A 19,106-nucleotide genomic window follows, 5' to 3' on the forward strand; every position below is an offset into this window, starting at 1 on the left:
CTTTCAGTGAGATTGATCCACTTAAATACAGAATGACTTGGAAAATACCTGTCTCTTTGCTCCTCTTTAAATAAAGAGATGTGTATTTCAGAGTGTATCAGGAAGTGGGGAATCTCCCCACCAACTTTAAACATCTAGATTAATATAAACATGTTTTCGGATAATGGCTGTATCAAGTTTTCAGTTTCAAAAGTTTTTAGTTCCAGGTACATTGTAATAATACAGATATGCCTTTCAGGGGCTTGTTGAGGTATATGAAGAGAGAAACATGATTAACCCTTAATAATATGGAGCAACATTTAATTGCACAAAGAAAAAGTTCTGTAGCAAAGCAAGTACCTGCTTTCCGCCTGCTTTCATTTACTTCTAAAAATGGCAATTCTCTCTTTAGTCCCTGACTTTTAATTAGAGGGAAAAGAGACAACCTAGCAGCTGGTATAGCTTATAAAGACTCTGCATTGATGCAGATTAAACCGGAGACAAGACACCTCAATTCCTAGGTTTTAAAATAGCAGTTATACAGTTGCTTTATCCCATTCTTCCTACTAACACGTACGTCTTTCCCCAGCATCTACTGCAGGAGTTCAACCAGACGCTGAACAGGACAGCAGTTGGCTAACCTGTGATACTGTTATCAGACGAATACCCCTAGGAAGTCTACAGATTAGAAGGGAAGGAAGAATCTGGATTACAGCTTGGATCAGAGAAGAAGAATCTTGGTTTCCATATAGTTAAGAGGCAAGAAGTATGGCAAGTATGGCAAGGAACTCTTATTTCCAGTATAAAGGTAATATTTGCTTACAGAGAAAAATGAAGTAAATATGAAACATTGAAAAACAGAAATAACTCATCCAAAGACAACTATTGTTACTTTTTTTGTGTTTGCTATACAGCTTAAATAGACATAAATTATGAACATATAGTGTGTATAATTTCTTATAGCCAAGGGTCCCTTGAATTACCAGTATAGTCTACTTGGATCTCAGTTGTTGTGTTGAAAATTTTCCTAAATATTGAGTCTGCTCTTTTTTTTTTTTTTTTTTTGAGACAGAGTTTTGCTCTTGTTGCCCAGGCTGGAGTGCAGTAGTGCAATCTCAGCTCACTGCAACCTCTGCCTCCTGGGTTCAAGCGATTCTCATGCCTCAGCTTCCTAAGTAGCTGGGATTACAGGCATGTGCCACAACACCTGGCTAATTTTTTAGTAGAGATGGGATTTCACCAAGTTGGCCAGGCTGGTCTTGAATTCCTGACCTCAGGTGATCCTCCTACTTTGGGCTCCCAAAGTGCTGAGATTACAAGTGTGAGCCATCACACCCGGCTGAGTCTGCTCTTAAGGACAGATTGATAGATGTGTGCAGTTTCCTCCAGCACATCTAAACATTAGTAGTTTCTTCGTGGGTGCTGTGAGAGGCATTTTAGACCCTAGACCATGGGTGCCTCCATCCTCCCTGTCTCATTTTGCTCACCGCTAGGGGTAACAGGGAGGTCTTTTTCTAGTTCTAACCTGCATCTCTAATCCCTGCTATGTGGCAGAAACTGTGTCCCCATCACTTGACTTGACATGTGTATAGGTAGTGTATTGCAGGCTTCAATAGCCTGTGAGCACAAAGTAGGTCACAAAAAAGGTTAATGCCTAAATTACAATTATTCTAAGCCTTCACCTATTTTATTGCTGGACCTCTGTTTCCTCCCCTACCTCACCTCCTGGGGCATTGTAATTACTTATAGCATTCTCCAAAGGAATATACCCTCCCTCCCTCCCTCCCTCCCTCTCTTCCTTCCTTCCTTCCTTCCTTCCTTCCTTCCTTCCTTCCTTCCTTCCTTCCTTCCTTCCTTCCTTCCTTCTTCTTTTCGTTTCTTTTTCTTCTTTTCTCTTTTCTTTTTTCTTCTTCTCCTCCTTCTTCTTTCTTCCTTCTTCTTCTTTTATTTTTTAGACAGAGTCTTGCTTTGCTGACCAGGCTGGAGTGCAGTGGTGCAATCTCAGCTCACTGCAATCTCTGCCTCCTGGGTTCAAGCAATTCTCCTGCCTCAGCCTCCTGAGTAGCTAGGACTACAGGCATGCGCCACTATGCCCAACTAATTTTTTGTATTTTTCGTAGAGATGGGGGTTTCACCATGTTGGCTAGGCTGGTCTTAAACTCCTGACCTCAAGCAATCCACCCGCCTCCACCTCCCAAAGTGCTGGGATTACAGGCGTGAGCCACTGAGCCTGGCCCCCAGAGCAATATCTTGACTGTGGCTCACAAACCAATCTGTCAGCCATAGACAAACCACAACATTCTTTGCACTCTCACTTCTCTCTTTTCCTTATAACTCTGGTTCATGTTGATTGCTTTCAAGGCTGTGTAAACCAAAAACAAAATTCTAAGGCCCCCAATCATCTGAATGGACCCCACCTCTTAGCCAAGGGAATTCCAAAGTTAACCTGAAAAAACTAGTTCAGGCCATGATTGAAGCAGGGGTCAGACATACCTGATTACATCCCTCCTCCCTTTTGGAATTCAGGAAAAGTCAACCAGCATTAACCTCAAAACAGACCCTTAAGTCTGATAAGAAACATTTACAACCCATTCTCTTTGAAGCCTGCTACTTGCAGGCTGCATCTGTATCACACAACTTTGGTCTCCACAACCCCTTACTGTAACCCAGACATTCATCTCTATTGATAATAACTCTTTCTATCAATTACCAATCAGAAGAATTTTAAATCTGCCTATGATATGGAAGCCCCCACTCCTTCAAGTTGTCCCACCCTTCCAGATCAAACCAGTGTAAATCTTACAGGTATTGATGGATATATTGTGTCTCCCTAATGTGAGCTTGGCTCACTGCAAGCTCTGCCTCTCGAGTTCACGCCATTCTCCTGCGTCAGCTGTACCCTGACCACCTTGGGCACATGTTGTCAGGACCTCCCTCCAGAGGCTGTGTCACAGGGGCTTCCTTGACCTTGGCAAAATCAACTTTCTAAATTGATTGAGACCTGTGTCAGATACATCTGGGTTTACAGGCTGCTTGAAGGAACATCACTATGATCCTTGGTGCTGATGTCGCTTAAGAGAGGGCTGGGCGTGGTGGCTCATGCCTGTAATCCCAGCACTTTGGGAGGCCGAGGTGGGTGGATCACGAGGTCAGGAGATCAAGACCATCCTGGCCAACATGGTGAAACCCCGTCTCTACTAAAAATACAAAAATTAGCCGGGCATGGTGGTGTGTGCTTGTAATCCCAGCTTCTCAGGAGGCTGAGGCAGGAGAATCGCTTGAACCTGGGAGGCAGAGGCTGCAGTGAGCTGAGATTGTGCCACTGCATTCCAGCTTGGGAGACAGAGCAAGACTCTGTCTCAAAAAAAAAAAAAAAAAAAAAAAAAAAAAAAAAAAAAAAAAAAAAAAAAAAAAGGGCTGCTGTCTGTTCATGGGTGCTGTCTGCTGGTGACTACAAAATTGTAGCCTTCTACGGTGCCAGAGCTGGGCTGGGTTCTATGAAAAGGAGAGGCTGCCTCTGACTGCACCCTACAAACTCCATATACACATTGTTCCCTGAGCTCTAGAGCACCATTTGTATCCAGGGTTTTGTTTTTAAGAATTGACAAATAAAAATCATACATATTTGTCATATATAACATGTTGTTTTGAAATATATATATACACATTGTGGCATGGCTGAATCGAGCTATTAACATATGCATTACTTCACATATACATCTTTTTTTTTTTTTTAGACGGAGTTTTGCTCTTGTTGCCCAGGCTGGAGTGCAATGGCGCAATCCTGGCTCACTACAACATTCACCTCCTGGGTTCAAGCAATTCTCCTGCCTCAGTCTCCCAAGTAGCTGGAATTACAGGCATGTGCCACGACGCCCAGCTAATTTTGTATTTTTAGTAGAAACAGGGTTTCTCCATGTTGGTCAGGCTGGTCTTGAACTCCCGACCTCAGGTGATCCACCTGCCTCGGCCTCCCAAAGTGCCAAAATTACAGGTGTGAGCTACTGTGCCTACATATCTTTTTTGGTGTGGTGAAAACACTTAAAATCTACTCTCTTGGCAATTTTCAAGAATATGATACATTGTTACTAACTGTAGTTACTATGTTGTACAACAGATCTCTTGAAATTATTCCTCTTATCAAACTGAAATTTTGTATCCTTTGGCCAACATCTCCCCAAACCACTCTCCTGCAACTCTAGCCCGTGGTAACCACTATTCTACTCTTCACTTCAATGAGTTCAACCTTTTTAGATTCCACATATAAATGAGATCATGCAGTATTTGTCTTTCTGTGCCTGGCTTATTTCACTTAACATGTCCTCTGGGTTCATCCACGTTGTCCCAAATGACAAGATTTCCTTCTTTTTATTTTTTATTTTATTTTAATTTTTTAAAACCAAATACCCAGTCTTTAAGGAGAAGGATTTCCTTTTTTCTAAAGGCTGAATAGTATTCCATTGTATATGTATACCACAATTTTTTAAAAATCATTTTTTGTTACATGTCTGTCAACTAATACCTGTATATACCACATGTATCCATTTATCTGTTGATGAACACTTGGGCTGATTCCATATCTTGGGTGTTTTAAATAGTGCTGCAGCGAACATGAGAGTGCAGGTATCTACTCAACATACTGATTTCATTTCCTTTAGATACATACCCAATAGTGGGATTGCTGGATCTGCCTTCAGGGTTTTTAAAAATCTTTTGAAAAACAAGCCTTTCAGCTTCTGGCCTTTATGAATTAATAGTTTTTCACACGTTCAAAGGGAAAATAATATGCACCTCTGCAAGAAGTAGGCAACAGTCATAGGAAAGTTTAGTCTAAAGTCCCAAGACAGTATTTTTCAACCTTAAAGAGGATTGACCTGGATTAGTTAGTGTAAGATGGGTTATGCTGTGGCAACATACAAGTCATGAGATTGTAGCATTTTAACACATCAAAGTTATTTTTTTGCCCACTCAAAGTCCATGGTGGGTTGGTGTCTCTCGGGCAGCTTCTTTGCAAACAATGCCCCGGGGATTTGAGCTAATTTCACCTGGGGATTCCATTTTCTTTTCTTTTCTTTCTTTTTTTTTTTTTTTTGAGACAGAGTCTTGCTCTGTTGCCTAGGCTGGAGTGCAGTGGCGCGATCTTGGCTCACTGCAAGCTCTGCCTCTCGAGTTCACACCATTCTCCTGCATCAGCCTCCCGAGTAGCTGGGACTACAGGTGTCCGCCACCACGCCCAGCTAATTTTTTTGTATTTTTAGTAGAGACCGGGTTTCACCATGTTAGCCAGGATGGTCTCGATCTCCTGACCTCGTGATCCGCCCGTCTCAGCCTCCCAAAGTGCTGGGATTACAGGCGTGAGCCACTGCTCCCGGTCTCCATTTTCTTAACATACTGCTCCTGTCATCATCACAGCAGGGGAGGAAAGAAGAGGGAATTTGCACCTATTCACCTCTTCTTTGGCTGAAAAGTCACTGGGTCCTCCTAATTGCAAGAGAGACTGGGAGGTGCAGGGGGCATACGATTACTTGGTTAACTTGAAGCATCTTTGCCACAGACCGCCTCTTAAAAAAGAAATAATTCTCATTTTTTTTTTTTTTTTTTTAGATGGAGTCTCACTCTGTCGCCCAGGTTTGAGTGCAGTGGCGTGATCTTGGCTCACTGCGACCTCTGCCTCCCAGGTTAAGTGATTCTCCTATCTCAGCCTCTGGAGTACCTGGAATTATAGGCACACACCACCATATCTGGCTACTTTTTGTATTTTTAGTAGAGACAAGGTTTCACCATATTGGCCAGGCTGGTCTTGAACTCCTGACCTCAGCGGGTCGGCCCACCTCGGCCTCCCAAAGTGCTGGGATTATAGGCATGAGCCACCATGCCAGGCCCCGAATTCAGCAATCTTAAAATGAAAAATGCTGACTTAGAAAATCTGAGCTTTATTGATGAAAATATCTTTATCATGGTAAAATGTTAATTATAACTGTAACATAAATTTTACCAGCAGATTTTAGAAAAGAAACAAGAGGCCAGGTGCGTTGGCTCATGCCTGTAATCCTGGCACTTTGGGACGCTGAGGCGGGCAGCTCACTTGAGGTCAGGAGTTCGAGACCAGTCTGGCCAACATGGTGAAATCCCTATCTCTACTAAAAATATAAAAGTCAGCTGGGCATGGTGGTGGATGCCTGTAATCCCAGCTACTCGGGAGGCTGAGGAAGGAGAATCGCTTGAATCTGGGAGGCGGAGGTTGCAGTGGGCCGAGATCACGCCACTGCACTCCAGCCTGGGTGACAGAGCGAGATTTGGTCTCAAAAAAAGAGAAGAAAAGAAAAGAAAAGAAACAAGAAACATTATTATTAGACAGTGAGCCCTAGCTCTGCTACTTACTAATGACATAGATTAGAAAAAACATTTAACATCTCATTTGCCTCAATTTGTTATATATATTTATTTTTATGAAGGTATAATTTAGATACAATAAAGTGCAAGGCTTTTAAGATATAAAGTTCTTTTTTTTTTTTTTTTTTTTTTTTTTGAGATGGAGTCTCACTCTGTCGCCCAAGCTGGAGTGCAGTGGCACGATCTTGGCTCACTGCAACCTCTGTCTCCCAGGTTCATGCCATTCTCCTGCCTCAGCCTCCTGAGGAGCTGGGACTACAGGCGTCCACCACCTTGCCCAGCTAAGTTTTTGTATTTTTAGTAGAGATGGGGTTTCACCATGTTGGCCAGGATGGTCTCCATCTCCTGACCTCATGATCCGCCCACTTCGGCCTCCCAAAGTGCTGGGATTACAGGCGTGAGCCACCGCGCCTGGCCAGTTCTATGTGTTTTGAGGAATTTATATGCCAGGTAACTGCCACCCTAATTAACACCTAATTAACACATGAAACATTTCCATCACCCTGATAAATTAGTTTTCTACCACTTACTATTTAATTTTTCCACGTGGGCAGCCACTAATCTTTTTGTCATGACAGATTAGTTTTTCCTGCTCTAGGAATTCATGTAATGGAATTATACTGTATATAGCCTTTTGTGTCTTTTTTCTTTCATGCTACATAATGTTTTTGAAATCCATCCATGTTGTACACACAATGTGTGTGTGTTTATCTCCAGTTTGTTCCTTATTGCTGAAAAGTACTCTCTTGTAGGAAATCATTACACACATTACAATATGTTACATTTTGTGTCTAGTATCTCTCTCTACTTTGTAGAGGTGAACAGTCAAAACAATTAGAATTGAAGCATGGAGAATAAAATCAGGATTCCAAAAATGGGATAGAAGCAGAAGCAGTATATTCTAGGATCTTGGCAGTAGCCAAAATGAACTGTTTTGTGGACAACAAAGTCATCTGTAGGGACCTTAACATTGGGGCATAAGGTGAGTCGCAACCGGGGTGCCCAGTGATCTATATAAACTAGGGCTACAAGATAGGCATCATTAGGAGATTTGACTGGTATGTCTGTATTTCTTGGGAAGGACTGGTCTTGACTCTATCCTCAGCTAATTGCTGTTGTTGAGATTGTGTTTGCTGAATAAGCTTGCATTTTGCTTGCTTGAGTTTTGTTCTTTTTTTTTTTTTTTTGAGATGGAGTCTCGCTCTTTCGCCTAGGCTGGAGTGCAGTGGCGCTATCTCAGCTCACTGCAAGCTCCGCCTCCTGGGTTCATGCCATTCTCCTGCCTCAGCCTCCCGACTAACTGGGATTACAGGCACGTGCCACCACAACTGGCTAATTTTGTATTTTTAGTAGAGACAGGGTTTCTCCATGTTGGTCAGGCTGGTCTCGAACTCCCGACCTCAGGTGATTCGCCTGCCTTGGCCTCCTAAAGTGCTGGGATTACAGGCGTGAGCCACCGCACCCAGCCTCTGCTCTGTGGTTCTTGAGCCAAACCTATACTGTTGGGTACATGTCCATTTTTGAGGCCATTTCTTTCTGAAGGCTGGGGTTCGGGTATGAGTTCTTACTGAACAAGATGTTCAGATCTTCCAGTTGTTCCTCCGTGAACATCGTATGTTTCCTTTGTGAATGCATCTGGTTCTAGCCATAGGAAAGGGCTGTTCATTTCCTCCTTGGTTGTTTGGCCCTTTGTCTGTTATCATTTAAACATGAGATTGCTTGTGCCTCAATTCTTGGATTTCATTTTATTTTAATTTTTTTAGGAAGGTCCTCTGAGTCTGACATCTTCTAATCTAGATGTGCTCCTATGTTCAAGTCCAGGGATGAGCTGCCTCAATTTCCTTATTGTAGCATAGTGAGAAGGAATGGAGGTTGAATAACAGTATGATTTCAATTACATTAAAATAAAAATAAAACATTTATGTAGAAAAAGATGGAAATTCACCAACATTGAGGTTAGGCCTGTCATATGTTTGTCTGAGAGAAGAAAGGAGAAACTGAAAATATTAAAATATCAATAGTAGTTGACTTTGGACGGTGCAACTATAGGAATTTCTTTTCCTCTACCACTTTTTTAAACTTCCTTATGTTTTTCAAACTTAGAATGAGCCCGTATTTCTTTCACAAGGGGAAAAAAACCTTATCTTTGAAATATTATGAGAATGAGGCAATAGATAAAAGTACTTGGAAATAAGCATTTTGTGAGGCAGATCTATTGTGCTATTGTGACTATAGTTAATAATGTGTACTTGGAATTGCTAAGAGAGTAGATCTTAAATGCTCTCACAACAAAAATAATAACCGCTGCTAGGGGTGCAAGGTGAAAAAAATTAAAAATGATAAGTAGGCCAGGCGTCGTGGCTCACACCTGTAATCCCAGCACTTTGGGGAGGCCAAGGCGGGTGGATCACCTGAGGTCAGGAGTTTGAGACCGGCCTGGTCAACATGGTGAAACCCTATCTCTACTAAAAAAATACAAAAATTAGCTTGCCATTGTGGCACACACCTGTAATTCCAGCTACTCAGGAGGCTGAGGCAAGAGAATTGCTTGAACCTGGGAGGCAGAGGTTGCAGTGAGCCAAGATTGCACCACTGCACTCCATTCTGGGCAACAGAGCAAGACTCTGTCAAAAAAAAAACCAATAAAACAAAAAAACTTGATTTAAACTTTTCATAATGTGTATCTGTATCAAAATATCACATCATAAACTATAGATTCAATTTTTATTTGTCAACTATAGTATCAAAATATTTTAGAAAAAGAAAATAAGCATGTTTTCACAAATATAAGCATATATCGAAAACTAAATGTATTCAGCTTTTACACAATTCAACTCAACTTTTTTTTAATATTAAAATTAAGTAAACTATGAATTTGGGACATCAAAAACACCTACCAGAAATAATTCCATGGGAAACTCAATGGGATACTGATTGAAAGAAATTCTGATACATTTGTTGATTCGCAGAGCAACAACAACTGTTAGAAATAGTAGAATGCTGGTGGAATTAGCTTTTGGGAGAGCTACACAGTAATTAATTATGTCCTGAAAGAAAATAAAATTATGGAGGCTTAGAAAGAGATATAGTAATTGCCTAAGTCTAGAAATGGACACTGTAGATTAACTCAAAAAGAAGTCCCCAAGTAGAGTTTCTGGATACCAAGGTCTTTATGGGCATTACTAGAATAGTGAGGGCAAGCATGGTGGGGGTGACCATTTTTGTAAAAAGAGGGACAGTAATGTTCAATAAGGACAAGGAGAGAATACATTGTATGTTTTAGTATAATGAACAGGCCCTAGAAGTTCTGTTTATAAGCCAATAGTTATAAGTTTTCCCAAATAATATACTGTAGCTTAGCTCCTACCCTATTCTTACATTCAGGAACTACTTAGTATCCTATATCCTTTAGATGTTTTAGGAGACATGTCTGTTATAAGGTAGGTAATGAAAAGAACTGTGATATATACAATATCTTAAAGGTCAAATTTTAATGTATATCATGATAGTTTAAAAGGCTGACTGAAATGGTTAGTCAACTGAAAGCATGGTCTGGCATCTGCAATTAATCAAGACCCTAATTCTCCAATAAAGGAAAATATTTCTAGTACCCTCTTGACTAAGCTGCTATTGGCTGTGTCTCCTTTCAGAATGGGCAGGAGTCTCCCCACTGAGGTCCACCTCTCTTTGGAGGCAAGAGGAGTGGCATTTGTAACTCTGGATAAGAGTTGAAATTACTCACATAGAAGAAGGAGATGGGACCGGCATGGAAACTAATCATAATCCCGAAGATGCAAGTCAGCTGGGACAGCATGATATGCAGTGCCACAGCAGCCAGGTAAGCACTCATTGCAGACTCCGGAAGGTAAGTGGCAATGAAGCCCAAACCCAATATGCCCATTATTAGCTGCAGAGAAGAGAAAACCAGAGTGGGGCAGAATGTCTTCAATCCAGCAATGGCACCAATGGCGCTCTCCAGAAAAAGAAGAGTTTCCAATAGAAAAGTTAAGATAGGCCCCTTTGGTAACTCTTATAACTCTCTTTCCCTAATGAACAGAAGTTGATAAATGTTGATCAGAGCCTCCTGACAAGTGCTAGCCCACACTAGTACTTCCTTTCCTCCTTTGTGAGCAGTCAGCTCACTTAAGTTCTTGCCCTGGAATCTACTGCTCTCTAGGTTGACTTGGGGAAAACAGGGACAAGGTGATCAGAACAAACCTTTGCCTATTTATTCATTTATGAGACAGGATCTCAACTCTATTGCTCAGGCTGGAGTGCAATCATAGCTCACTGTAACTTCAAACTCCTGGGCACAAGGAATCCTCTGCTTCAGCTTCCCAAGTAGCTGGGACTACAGACGCACACACCACTGAGCTAAGTTTTTTTTTTTTTTTTTTTTTTTTTTCGTAGAGATGGGGAGTCTTGCTATGTTACCTAGGCTGGTGTTGAACTCCTGACCTCAAGTGATTCTCCTGTTTTGGCCTCCCAAAACCCTGGAATTACAGGCATGAAAGCACTGTGCCTGGCCTGCCTTTGCCTTTTTAAACCTCTTTCATTAGAAGCTTTGATAGCCCTTTTCAGGAGATGTTAACATTCCTCTGAGGAATGTAGCTTTTCACAAAGGAGAAGATAATTCCAAAACAGTGGGATCAAGCTCAAACTTCTTGGCCTTTGACTCTTATCTTTACTGAGAATGATTAAATTGAATTTATTTGTTTTCAGGATTATGCATATCCTAAAGAAAAATAAAAAAAGGTATTTTACATGTCAATATACATATATAAAATTTATGTTATAACCAGGCGTGGTGGCTCATGCCTGTAATCCCAGCACTTTGGGAGGCTGAGGCAGGTGGATCACGAGGTCAGGAGATCGAGACCATCCTGGCCAACATGGTGAAACACCGTCTCTACTAAAAATACAAAAATTGGCTGGGCGCGGTGGCGTGCGCCTATAGTCCCAGCTGTTGGGGAGGCTGAGGCAGATGTGAGCCACCATGCCCAGCCCTCTTCCTTTTTTAGATGAAAAAAGCTGAGGCTTGAAGGAGGAGAGAAAGCATGTATGAGGCCGCTTGATAATTAAAAGGCTGCTTGTGTATTTTGTCTTATCCCACAAGATTAAACTTTTTAACCACAGGAAACTATATATTGTTTTTTAAATTTTTGGCCTGTTAAAGTACCAAATTCATTTCTCTGTGCCAACTAAGTATAACTTATTGATGCTTACTATGTGACAGGCTCTAGGCTAAATACTTTGCATGCATTTTTTTCACTTAATCCTCCTAAGAACCCTGCAAAACAAATATTATTCCTGCTTTACACATGAGGAAACTGAGGCCCACCAAGGTAAAATAATTTACCAAAGTTCACACAGCTCATAGTGTCAGGGCTGGAGTCTGCCCACGTTGATAGCCTGCCTTTGTAGGTACCAATAAATGTTTACCTAATGAAAGACAGTCCCAGGGGAGATCAGTGAAAATCAACTAGAGAGTGGGTTAGTTGAGAAAAAAGAGAAATAAGCCTGGAAGATGTAACTTGAGTTCAGTGGATGAACTTTTGGTGATAGACTCTCAGAGGAAATTAAAGACAGTGTCAAAATAAGTTTTGAGATTTTAATGAGTCATTCATATTATTGTCCTTTAGCTGTGGTCCTTGTCAATGCAGAAAAAGGATTCCAGATCTGACTCTAAAGCTTACTAACCCAAAGATAGTGTGTGAGCCTGTGAGGCCATTATTATTATTATTATTATTTTGGAGACAGGGTCTCGCTGTGTCACCTAGGCTGGAGTGCAGTGGTATGATCACAGCTTACTGCAGCCTCAACCTCCTGGGCTCAAGTGATCCTCCCACCTCAACCTCCTGAGAAACTAGGACTACAGGCACATGCTACCATGCCCAGCTAGATGAGGCTATTCTTGTTGATAGAATATAAAGCAATTTTTGGCCAGGTACAGTGGCTCATGCCTGTAATCCCAACAGTTTGGGAGGCCGAGGTGGGTGGATCACCCGAGGTCAGGAGTTCAAGACCAGCCTGGCTAACATGGTGAAACCCCTTCTCTACTAAAAATACAAAAATTTGCTGGGTGTGGTGGCATGCACCTATAATCCCAGCTACTCGGGAGGCTGAGGCAGGAGAATCACTTGAACCTGGGAGGTGGAGGTTGCAGTGAGCCACCACTGTCCCATTGCACTCCAGCCTGAGCAACAAGAGCAAAACTACATCTAAAAAAAAAAAAAAATGGCCGGGCGCGGTGGCTCAAGCCTGTAATCCCAGCACTTTGGGAGGCCGAGATGGGCGGATCACGAGGTCAGGAGATCGAGACCATCCTGGCTAACACGGTGAAACCCCGTCTCTACTAAAAAATACAAAAAACTAGCCGGGCGAGGTGGCGGGCGCCTGTAGTCCCAGCTACTCGGGAGGCTGAGGCAGGAGAATGGCGGGAACCCGGGAGGCGGAGTTTGCAGTGAGCTGAGATCCGGCCACTGCACTCCAGCCTGGGCGACAGAGCGAGACTCCGTCTCAAAAAAAAAAAAAAAAAAAAAAAAAAAAAAAGAATATGAAGCAATTTTTTAAAAGGTAAGATCAGGAGTGGAACTCTGGACTAACAGTCCCCAACCCCCCGGGCCATGGACCGGTACTGGTACTGGTTTGTGGCCTGTTAGGAACCGGGTGCTGCACAGCAGGAGGTGAGCAGCGGGCAAGCAAGCATCACTGCCTGAGCTCTCTGCCTCTGTCAGATTAGCCACAGCATTAGATTCTCAGGGAAGCATGAACCCTATTGTGAACTGCACATGCAAGGGATCTAGGTTGCGTGCTCCTTATGAGAACCAAATGCCTGGTCATCTGAGGTGAAGCAGTTTTATCCCAAAACCACCACCCTCCCTGGCCCTGACCTGCCATTTGTGGAAAAGTTGTCTTCCAGGAAACTGGTCCCTGGTTGCAAAAAGGTTGGGGACCACTACTCTGGACCATTGTCCCTTACACCCTTTGTCTTAGAGGAGAAAGGACTGAAGAGAATGTTCAATATCTCATCCTAAATCAGTGGTAGATGATTTCTGAAGAGAGGGAAGTTTATCACTAAGGAGACACCCTATTCACACAGCCTCTGATTTTTCAAAAAATCAATCACTGCAGTTCCAGGTACATCACAATGGATCACAGGAGCAGTATAAGGAAGGGGTCTGTTTATAGCCCCTTTATTCAGTTCCTTTTAAGGGATTTGAAGACTCAGATCCTACCTGAATAATCCCAGTCAGAAAAGTTGTGGTTGCCACCACACTCAAGGATTTATTATAGCCCATAAGGTAGGAGGGGGCAGAAAACTCATCCTTGAGGAACGATCCCATGACCAGGTGACCATTGTTGAATGGGCTGATTTTCAGAACATTGATCAGCAGAGCACTCACCAGGAAGAAGGAACCTATGGAAGAAAATGTTAGGCGGAAGGTGAAGTTTCAAGTCCAGGTAAACTGATATTGACAAAAGCAAGGTATGGTTGAATTCTGGCTTGTCCTTCATCTGAATAACTTTTCTCATTTGAAAGTGGCCATTGAGAAGTAAGAAAGATTGAGAAAGAGAACTGTGGCTCCACATATTGTGACCAGCTCATGGAATTTAGATGGTGGTGGTGTAGCTATTTAGTCTCTTAGTATTATGGGCATGTTGAATGGAATAGAGAAGTTGACTGAAATGGGTGTCAGCTTAGCTACTGTGTCTGCTCTTAGAGAAGGTTAAAAGTGAGATGGCAGTGAAAATACTAGAAAACAAAGCAATCGCCGGGTGTGGTGGCTCACACCTGTAATCCCAGCACTTTGGGAGGCTGAGGCAGGTGGATCACCTGAGGTCAGGAGTTTGAGACCAGCCTGACCAACATGGAGAAACCCCATCTCTACTAAAAATACAAAACGAGCTGGGCGTAGTGGCACATGCCTGTAATCCCAGCTGCTCAGGAGGCTGAGGCAGGAGAATCACTTAAACCTGGGAGGCGGAGATTGCAGTGAGCCGAGATGGCATGATTTGCACTCCAGCCTGGGCGACAAGAGCAAAACTCCATCTCAAAAAAAAAAAAAAAATGAAAAAGAAAAAAGAAAACGAAGCAATCAGTAACAATAGGAAGAAAAATAATACTGACACTGAGGTAAATTAAACTTATTTCAAACATTATTTTGTTTAGTCCTCATATTGTCATATCACATATGAGAGCAAAGGTACACCTTAACTTTAAATTTACCCAACATAAATAAATTTCTAACAACCCTTATTATAAGTATTTGGAAATGATTGTGAGGTTCCTCAGAAACTTGGAAATATAGGAATAAAGTTGTTTTCTTGGTGTTCAAATGTAAAATCAACACATAATGGATTGAATAAAGACATGAACTATTCTTTATTTTTATTATTTTATTTTGAGATGGAGTTTCACTCTTGTTGCCCAGGCTGGAGTGCAATGGTGTGATCTTGGCTCACTGCAACCTCCGCCTCCCGGGTTCAGGCAATTCCCCTGTCTCAGTCTCCCAGGTAGCGGGGATTACAGGCACCTGCCACAATGCCTAGCTAATTTTTTGTATTTTTAGTAGAGACAGAGTTTCACTATGTTAGCTAGGCTGGTCTCAAACTCCTGACCTCGTGATCTGCTTGCCTTGGCCTCCCAAAGTGCTGGGATTACAGGCGTGAGCCAATGTGCCCGGCCAAGCTATTCCTAAAAAAGGAAAAGTAGCACTTCACATTTGGAAGGATGGGATGTTAATCAGACTGAACATAAAAACATATATAAAGAATGTGTCGGCCGGGCGCGGTGGCTCATGCCTGTAATCCCAGCACTTTGGGAGGCCAAGGCGGGGGGATCACCAGGTCAGGATATCGAGACCATCCTGGCTAACATGGTGAAATCCCATCTCTACTAAAAATACAAAAAATTAACCGGGCGTGGTGGTGGGCGCCTGTAGTCCCAGCTACTCGGGAGGCTGAGGCAGGAGAATGGCGTAAACCCGGGAGGCGGAGGTTGCAGAGAGCCAAGATGGCGCCACTGCACTGCAGCCTGGGCGACAGAGCGAGACTCTGTCTCAAGAAAAAAAAAAAAAAAAAAAGAACGTGTCATTCAGAATGGTAAATGTTGGTGGATTGGTCAGTGCAGTGGAGAAATCTAGGAAAAGGCACATCACTGAGTAAATACTGGCAATAACCTTCTAAACTTATGGGGGAATTTTGTGATTTGATTTCTATACAGGCTCACCTAGGTGAAGTAAATGTGCTGATTCTATGACCTTTAATTAGTCTGGCCTCTGTAATAAGTTATTTCTAATTATAAATTAGTAGATGGACTTTTAACTCAGGGAAGGGAAGTACTTATCCTAGGGATGTCAGTGTTTTGATTACTGTGATAACATTTTCTCATTGTAAATTAGTAAACTGGCTTGCTGTACTACAAGTCAGCCCATGGAGTTTGGTTAATATGGGTCAGATGAAAGAAATATCTGCTCTAGGAGTATTCACATAATCATTTCTGAATCTTCTGGGTTGAGGGAAGTCAGATGCCAATGTGTGGTGATTTCTCAAGGCAGTACCTCTACCCTTTAATTTCTTTGGGAAACAACTTGCTGGCCTGTTTTCTGGTGGTGACAATAATGATACACTAGAAGTATTTATTTCTACAATCTGAACACTAACTGTATGGATAGAATGTCCACCTCCTGCTTCCTTTCTTTCTATCTTAAAGATAGTTTTATGTTGGGTTCCTTAGCAATAAATATATGATCAGGATGGAAACTTCATCCACCACATGTGTATTTCAGTGCTGAACTCACCAATGGACATTTGATGACATGATCCAAAAATTACATAAATTACTGAAGAACAGAAAGCTGCATAAGCGATGTTGAGAGGAGGAATCAGTTGCCTTGCCAGCAAACTAAGTGTCAGGCCTGAAAAACAAGATAATTTAAGAAAAAGCAGCTTGGCTTTAAAAGTCACCTTAAATAAAAGCTGTAAAGAATATTTAAAATAAAAATCATCCATGTGTATAGCTGACTGAGTGTGGTAACAGTATTTCTGAACATATAGTACTTCATTAGTACTTTTTATTATCTGCTTTGATTCCTAGCTTCTCTTCCTATTTTGCCATATGCTTTTTACACTTCAATCCAATATCATAGGCTGAAACATCGTTCACTGCAAGGTCTTAATACTAAACTTGTGAAGCAAATGTCACAGCAATAAGATCCCTAATTCCAACAGCTCAAAAGCAGCCCCATCCTTATTCCTAGCTAAGCACAAGCAGGCCCTGGGAATTCTCCAGGGCTGAAGATAAAACTGGAGAGCAACGCAAGAATCACACTTCACTGACTTGAAGTTGGTGTGTGTTGGTTCTCTTCCATAGGCCAGTCACTCCAGCCTCTTCCTTCAGCTCCTTCTCTAATACTTTCTTTTCTAAGAAGCACCGTGAGAATTTGGAAATTTTGAAGCAAATGGACTGACAGGCAAAGTGTCATCCTTTTGATGTTTCAAGCCCCTATTTCCTTCCCTAAGAGTCTGTCCTCAATTTACATCATACCAATATACTCATCTAAATTCAATGATGAATTTAGTGAGGTGGTTTATTGTCTTAGATAAGCAAGGCTCCTTTTTATAAGACATTTCAAACATATACAAAAATAGAGTTTAATGAATTCCATACACCCATCATCCACTTCAATGGTCAACCCATAACCAATCTATGCTCCTACTCCTCTCTCACCCTATATTACTTTGAGGCAAATCCAAGACATTTGATTATTTAATCTGTAGATATTTTGGTATGTGTCTCTAAATGATAATACTCTTGTAATTTTAGTACAATATCATCGTTATCCACTCAGTGTTCAAATTTCCCTGATTATCTTACAAGTGATTGTTGTGGTAGAGGGTCTCTAAGATGATGTACAATGGTCAGTTGGTATTCTTGCCCTTATATAATTTCCTCCCCATTAAGTGTGGAATAGACTTACTAATTTGTTTCTAAGGAGTAGACTATAACAAAAATGACAGGATGTCACTTCTGAGGTTAGGTTGCAAGAAGACTTTTGGTTTCCATCTTGGTTGCTCTCTCATTCACTACCTGCCAGAGGTGGCTTCAAAGGTTTGTAATCTATGCAGTCAAGACAGAGTCCTAGGCTTAGAAGGACTTTGCACTTGGTTTAATGCTTTGCTGTCACTGTCTTGAAATTCTGAATAATTTCTGAACTAAGGGCCCTGTGTTTTTATTTTGTATTGGGCCCTACACATATGGTTGGTCCTGCCAGCCGCCATGCTGTGAATATGGAGAAGCCAGAATGGGGAGGAACTCAGGCCTGCCAACAGCCATATGAGTGAGCCTGGAAGCAGATCCTCCAGCCTCAGTAGAACCTTGAGATAACTGCAATCTCACAAGAGACCTTGAACCAGAGGTATGGTGAGTTTTGGGGTGATCTTTAAAAAATTATTTGCTGTTACATGTTGTGCTTTGTTTCACAATCTGTGTGTCTAAATCAGGACCCAAATATGGTCCTTACATTGGTTGATATGTCTCTTAAGTCTCTTGTAATCTATAGGATTTCTTCACCACATTTTTGTCCCCTAGGCAAGGCTCTATTGATTGCAAGAAACAGAAAATCTACTCAAATTAGCTTAAACAAAATAGGACATTTATTAAAAGGGTGCAAAGGGCAGTTAGACCTCATCAGAGACTGGAACCAAACTAAAAAGCCGTCAGAATCCAAGGCTGCTACCTTCCCATTCTCTTTGTCTCCAGGGTTCACGGTATCCTATCTTTGTTTCCAGTTTGGGACTATTATGAACAATATTGCTATGAATATTCTTGTGCATGTCTCCTGGTACACAGATTTACAAGTTACTCAAGAATATATAGCTTGAATTTCAACTTCTGGGGCATTTATTAAATAATGCCAAACTGTTTTCCAAATGGTTGTGCAATTTATACTACCACCAATAATGTATGACAGTTCCCATTATCCACATCTATGCTAACACATGATATGCCAGATTTTTAATTTTAGTGTGCATGGTGATAATTCATTTCAATTTCATTTTCTGCTTTATTTATTACTAATAATGTTGAGCACCCTTGTCTAGTTATTTTTATGGATTTATAGGAGTATGTATATTACAAATAAATCCTTTGTTGTATATTGTTTTGCAAGTATCTCCCATTCTGTGATTTGCTTTTCAATCTTTTTTTTTTTTTTGATATGGCATCTTGCTCTGTCTCCCAGGCTGGAGTACGGTGGTGATTGATCTTGGCTTGCTGCAACCTCCACCTCCTTGTTTGAGTGATTCTCCCACCTCAGCCTCCTGAGTAGCTGGGACTATAGGCGCGCGCCACCACGCCCGGCTAATTTTTTTATTTTTAGTAGAGACGGGGTTTTGCCATGTTGGCCAGGCTGGTCTCAAACTCCTTACCTCAAATGATTCACCCACCTCAGCCTCCCAAAGTGCTGGGATTACAGGCATGAACCACCGTGCCTAGCTGCTTTTCAAACTTCACAGTGGCTTTGAATAGATAGAATTCTTAAATTGTACTTACTTCAGATTGATCAGTCTTTTCCCTTGGGCTTTTCCTTTTGCTTTTGATGTCTTATTTAAGAAACCTTTTTCTACTTCAGGATCATAAAGATATTCTCTTATGTTATTCCAAAATGTCCTTTTTGCTTTAACTTTTACATTTAGGTCTTTAATCAATCAGGAATAGATTTTTGTGTATG

General features: G+C 41.6%; 1 protein-coding gene across 1 annotated transcript in view; it reads right to left on the reverse strand.

Annotated features, from left to right (window-relative positions):
• SLC26A8 (solute carrier family 26 member 8) overlaps positions 1-19,106 on the reverse strand; it is a 74,401-nt gene that overhangs the window by 38,277 nt on the left and 17,018 nt on the right. Inside the window, exons 3-6 of the mRNA XM_038006012.2 lie at positions 16,176-16,292; positions 13,611-13,792; positions 10,115-10,279; positions 9,270-9,419 (exon numbers count right to left, since the gene is read on the reverse strand). Of these exons, the coding sequence (XP_037861940.2) occupies positions 9,270-9,419; positions 10,115-10,279; positions 13,611-13,792; positions 16,176-16,292 (614 nt within the window). The remainder of the gene's footprint in view (positions 1-9,269; positions 9,420-10,114; positions 10,280-13,610; positions 13,793-16,175; positions 16,293-19,106) is intronic.

The sequence above is a fragment of the Chlorocebus sabaeus genome, chromosome 17 (assembly GCF_047675955.1).
Source record: "Chlorocebus sabaeus isolate Y175 chromosome 17, mChlSab1.0.hap1, whole genome shotgun sequence".
Taxonomy (NCBI): domain Eukaryota; kingdom Metazoa; phylum Chordata; class Mammalia; order Primates; family Cercopithecidae; genus Chlorocebus; species Chlorocebus sabaeus.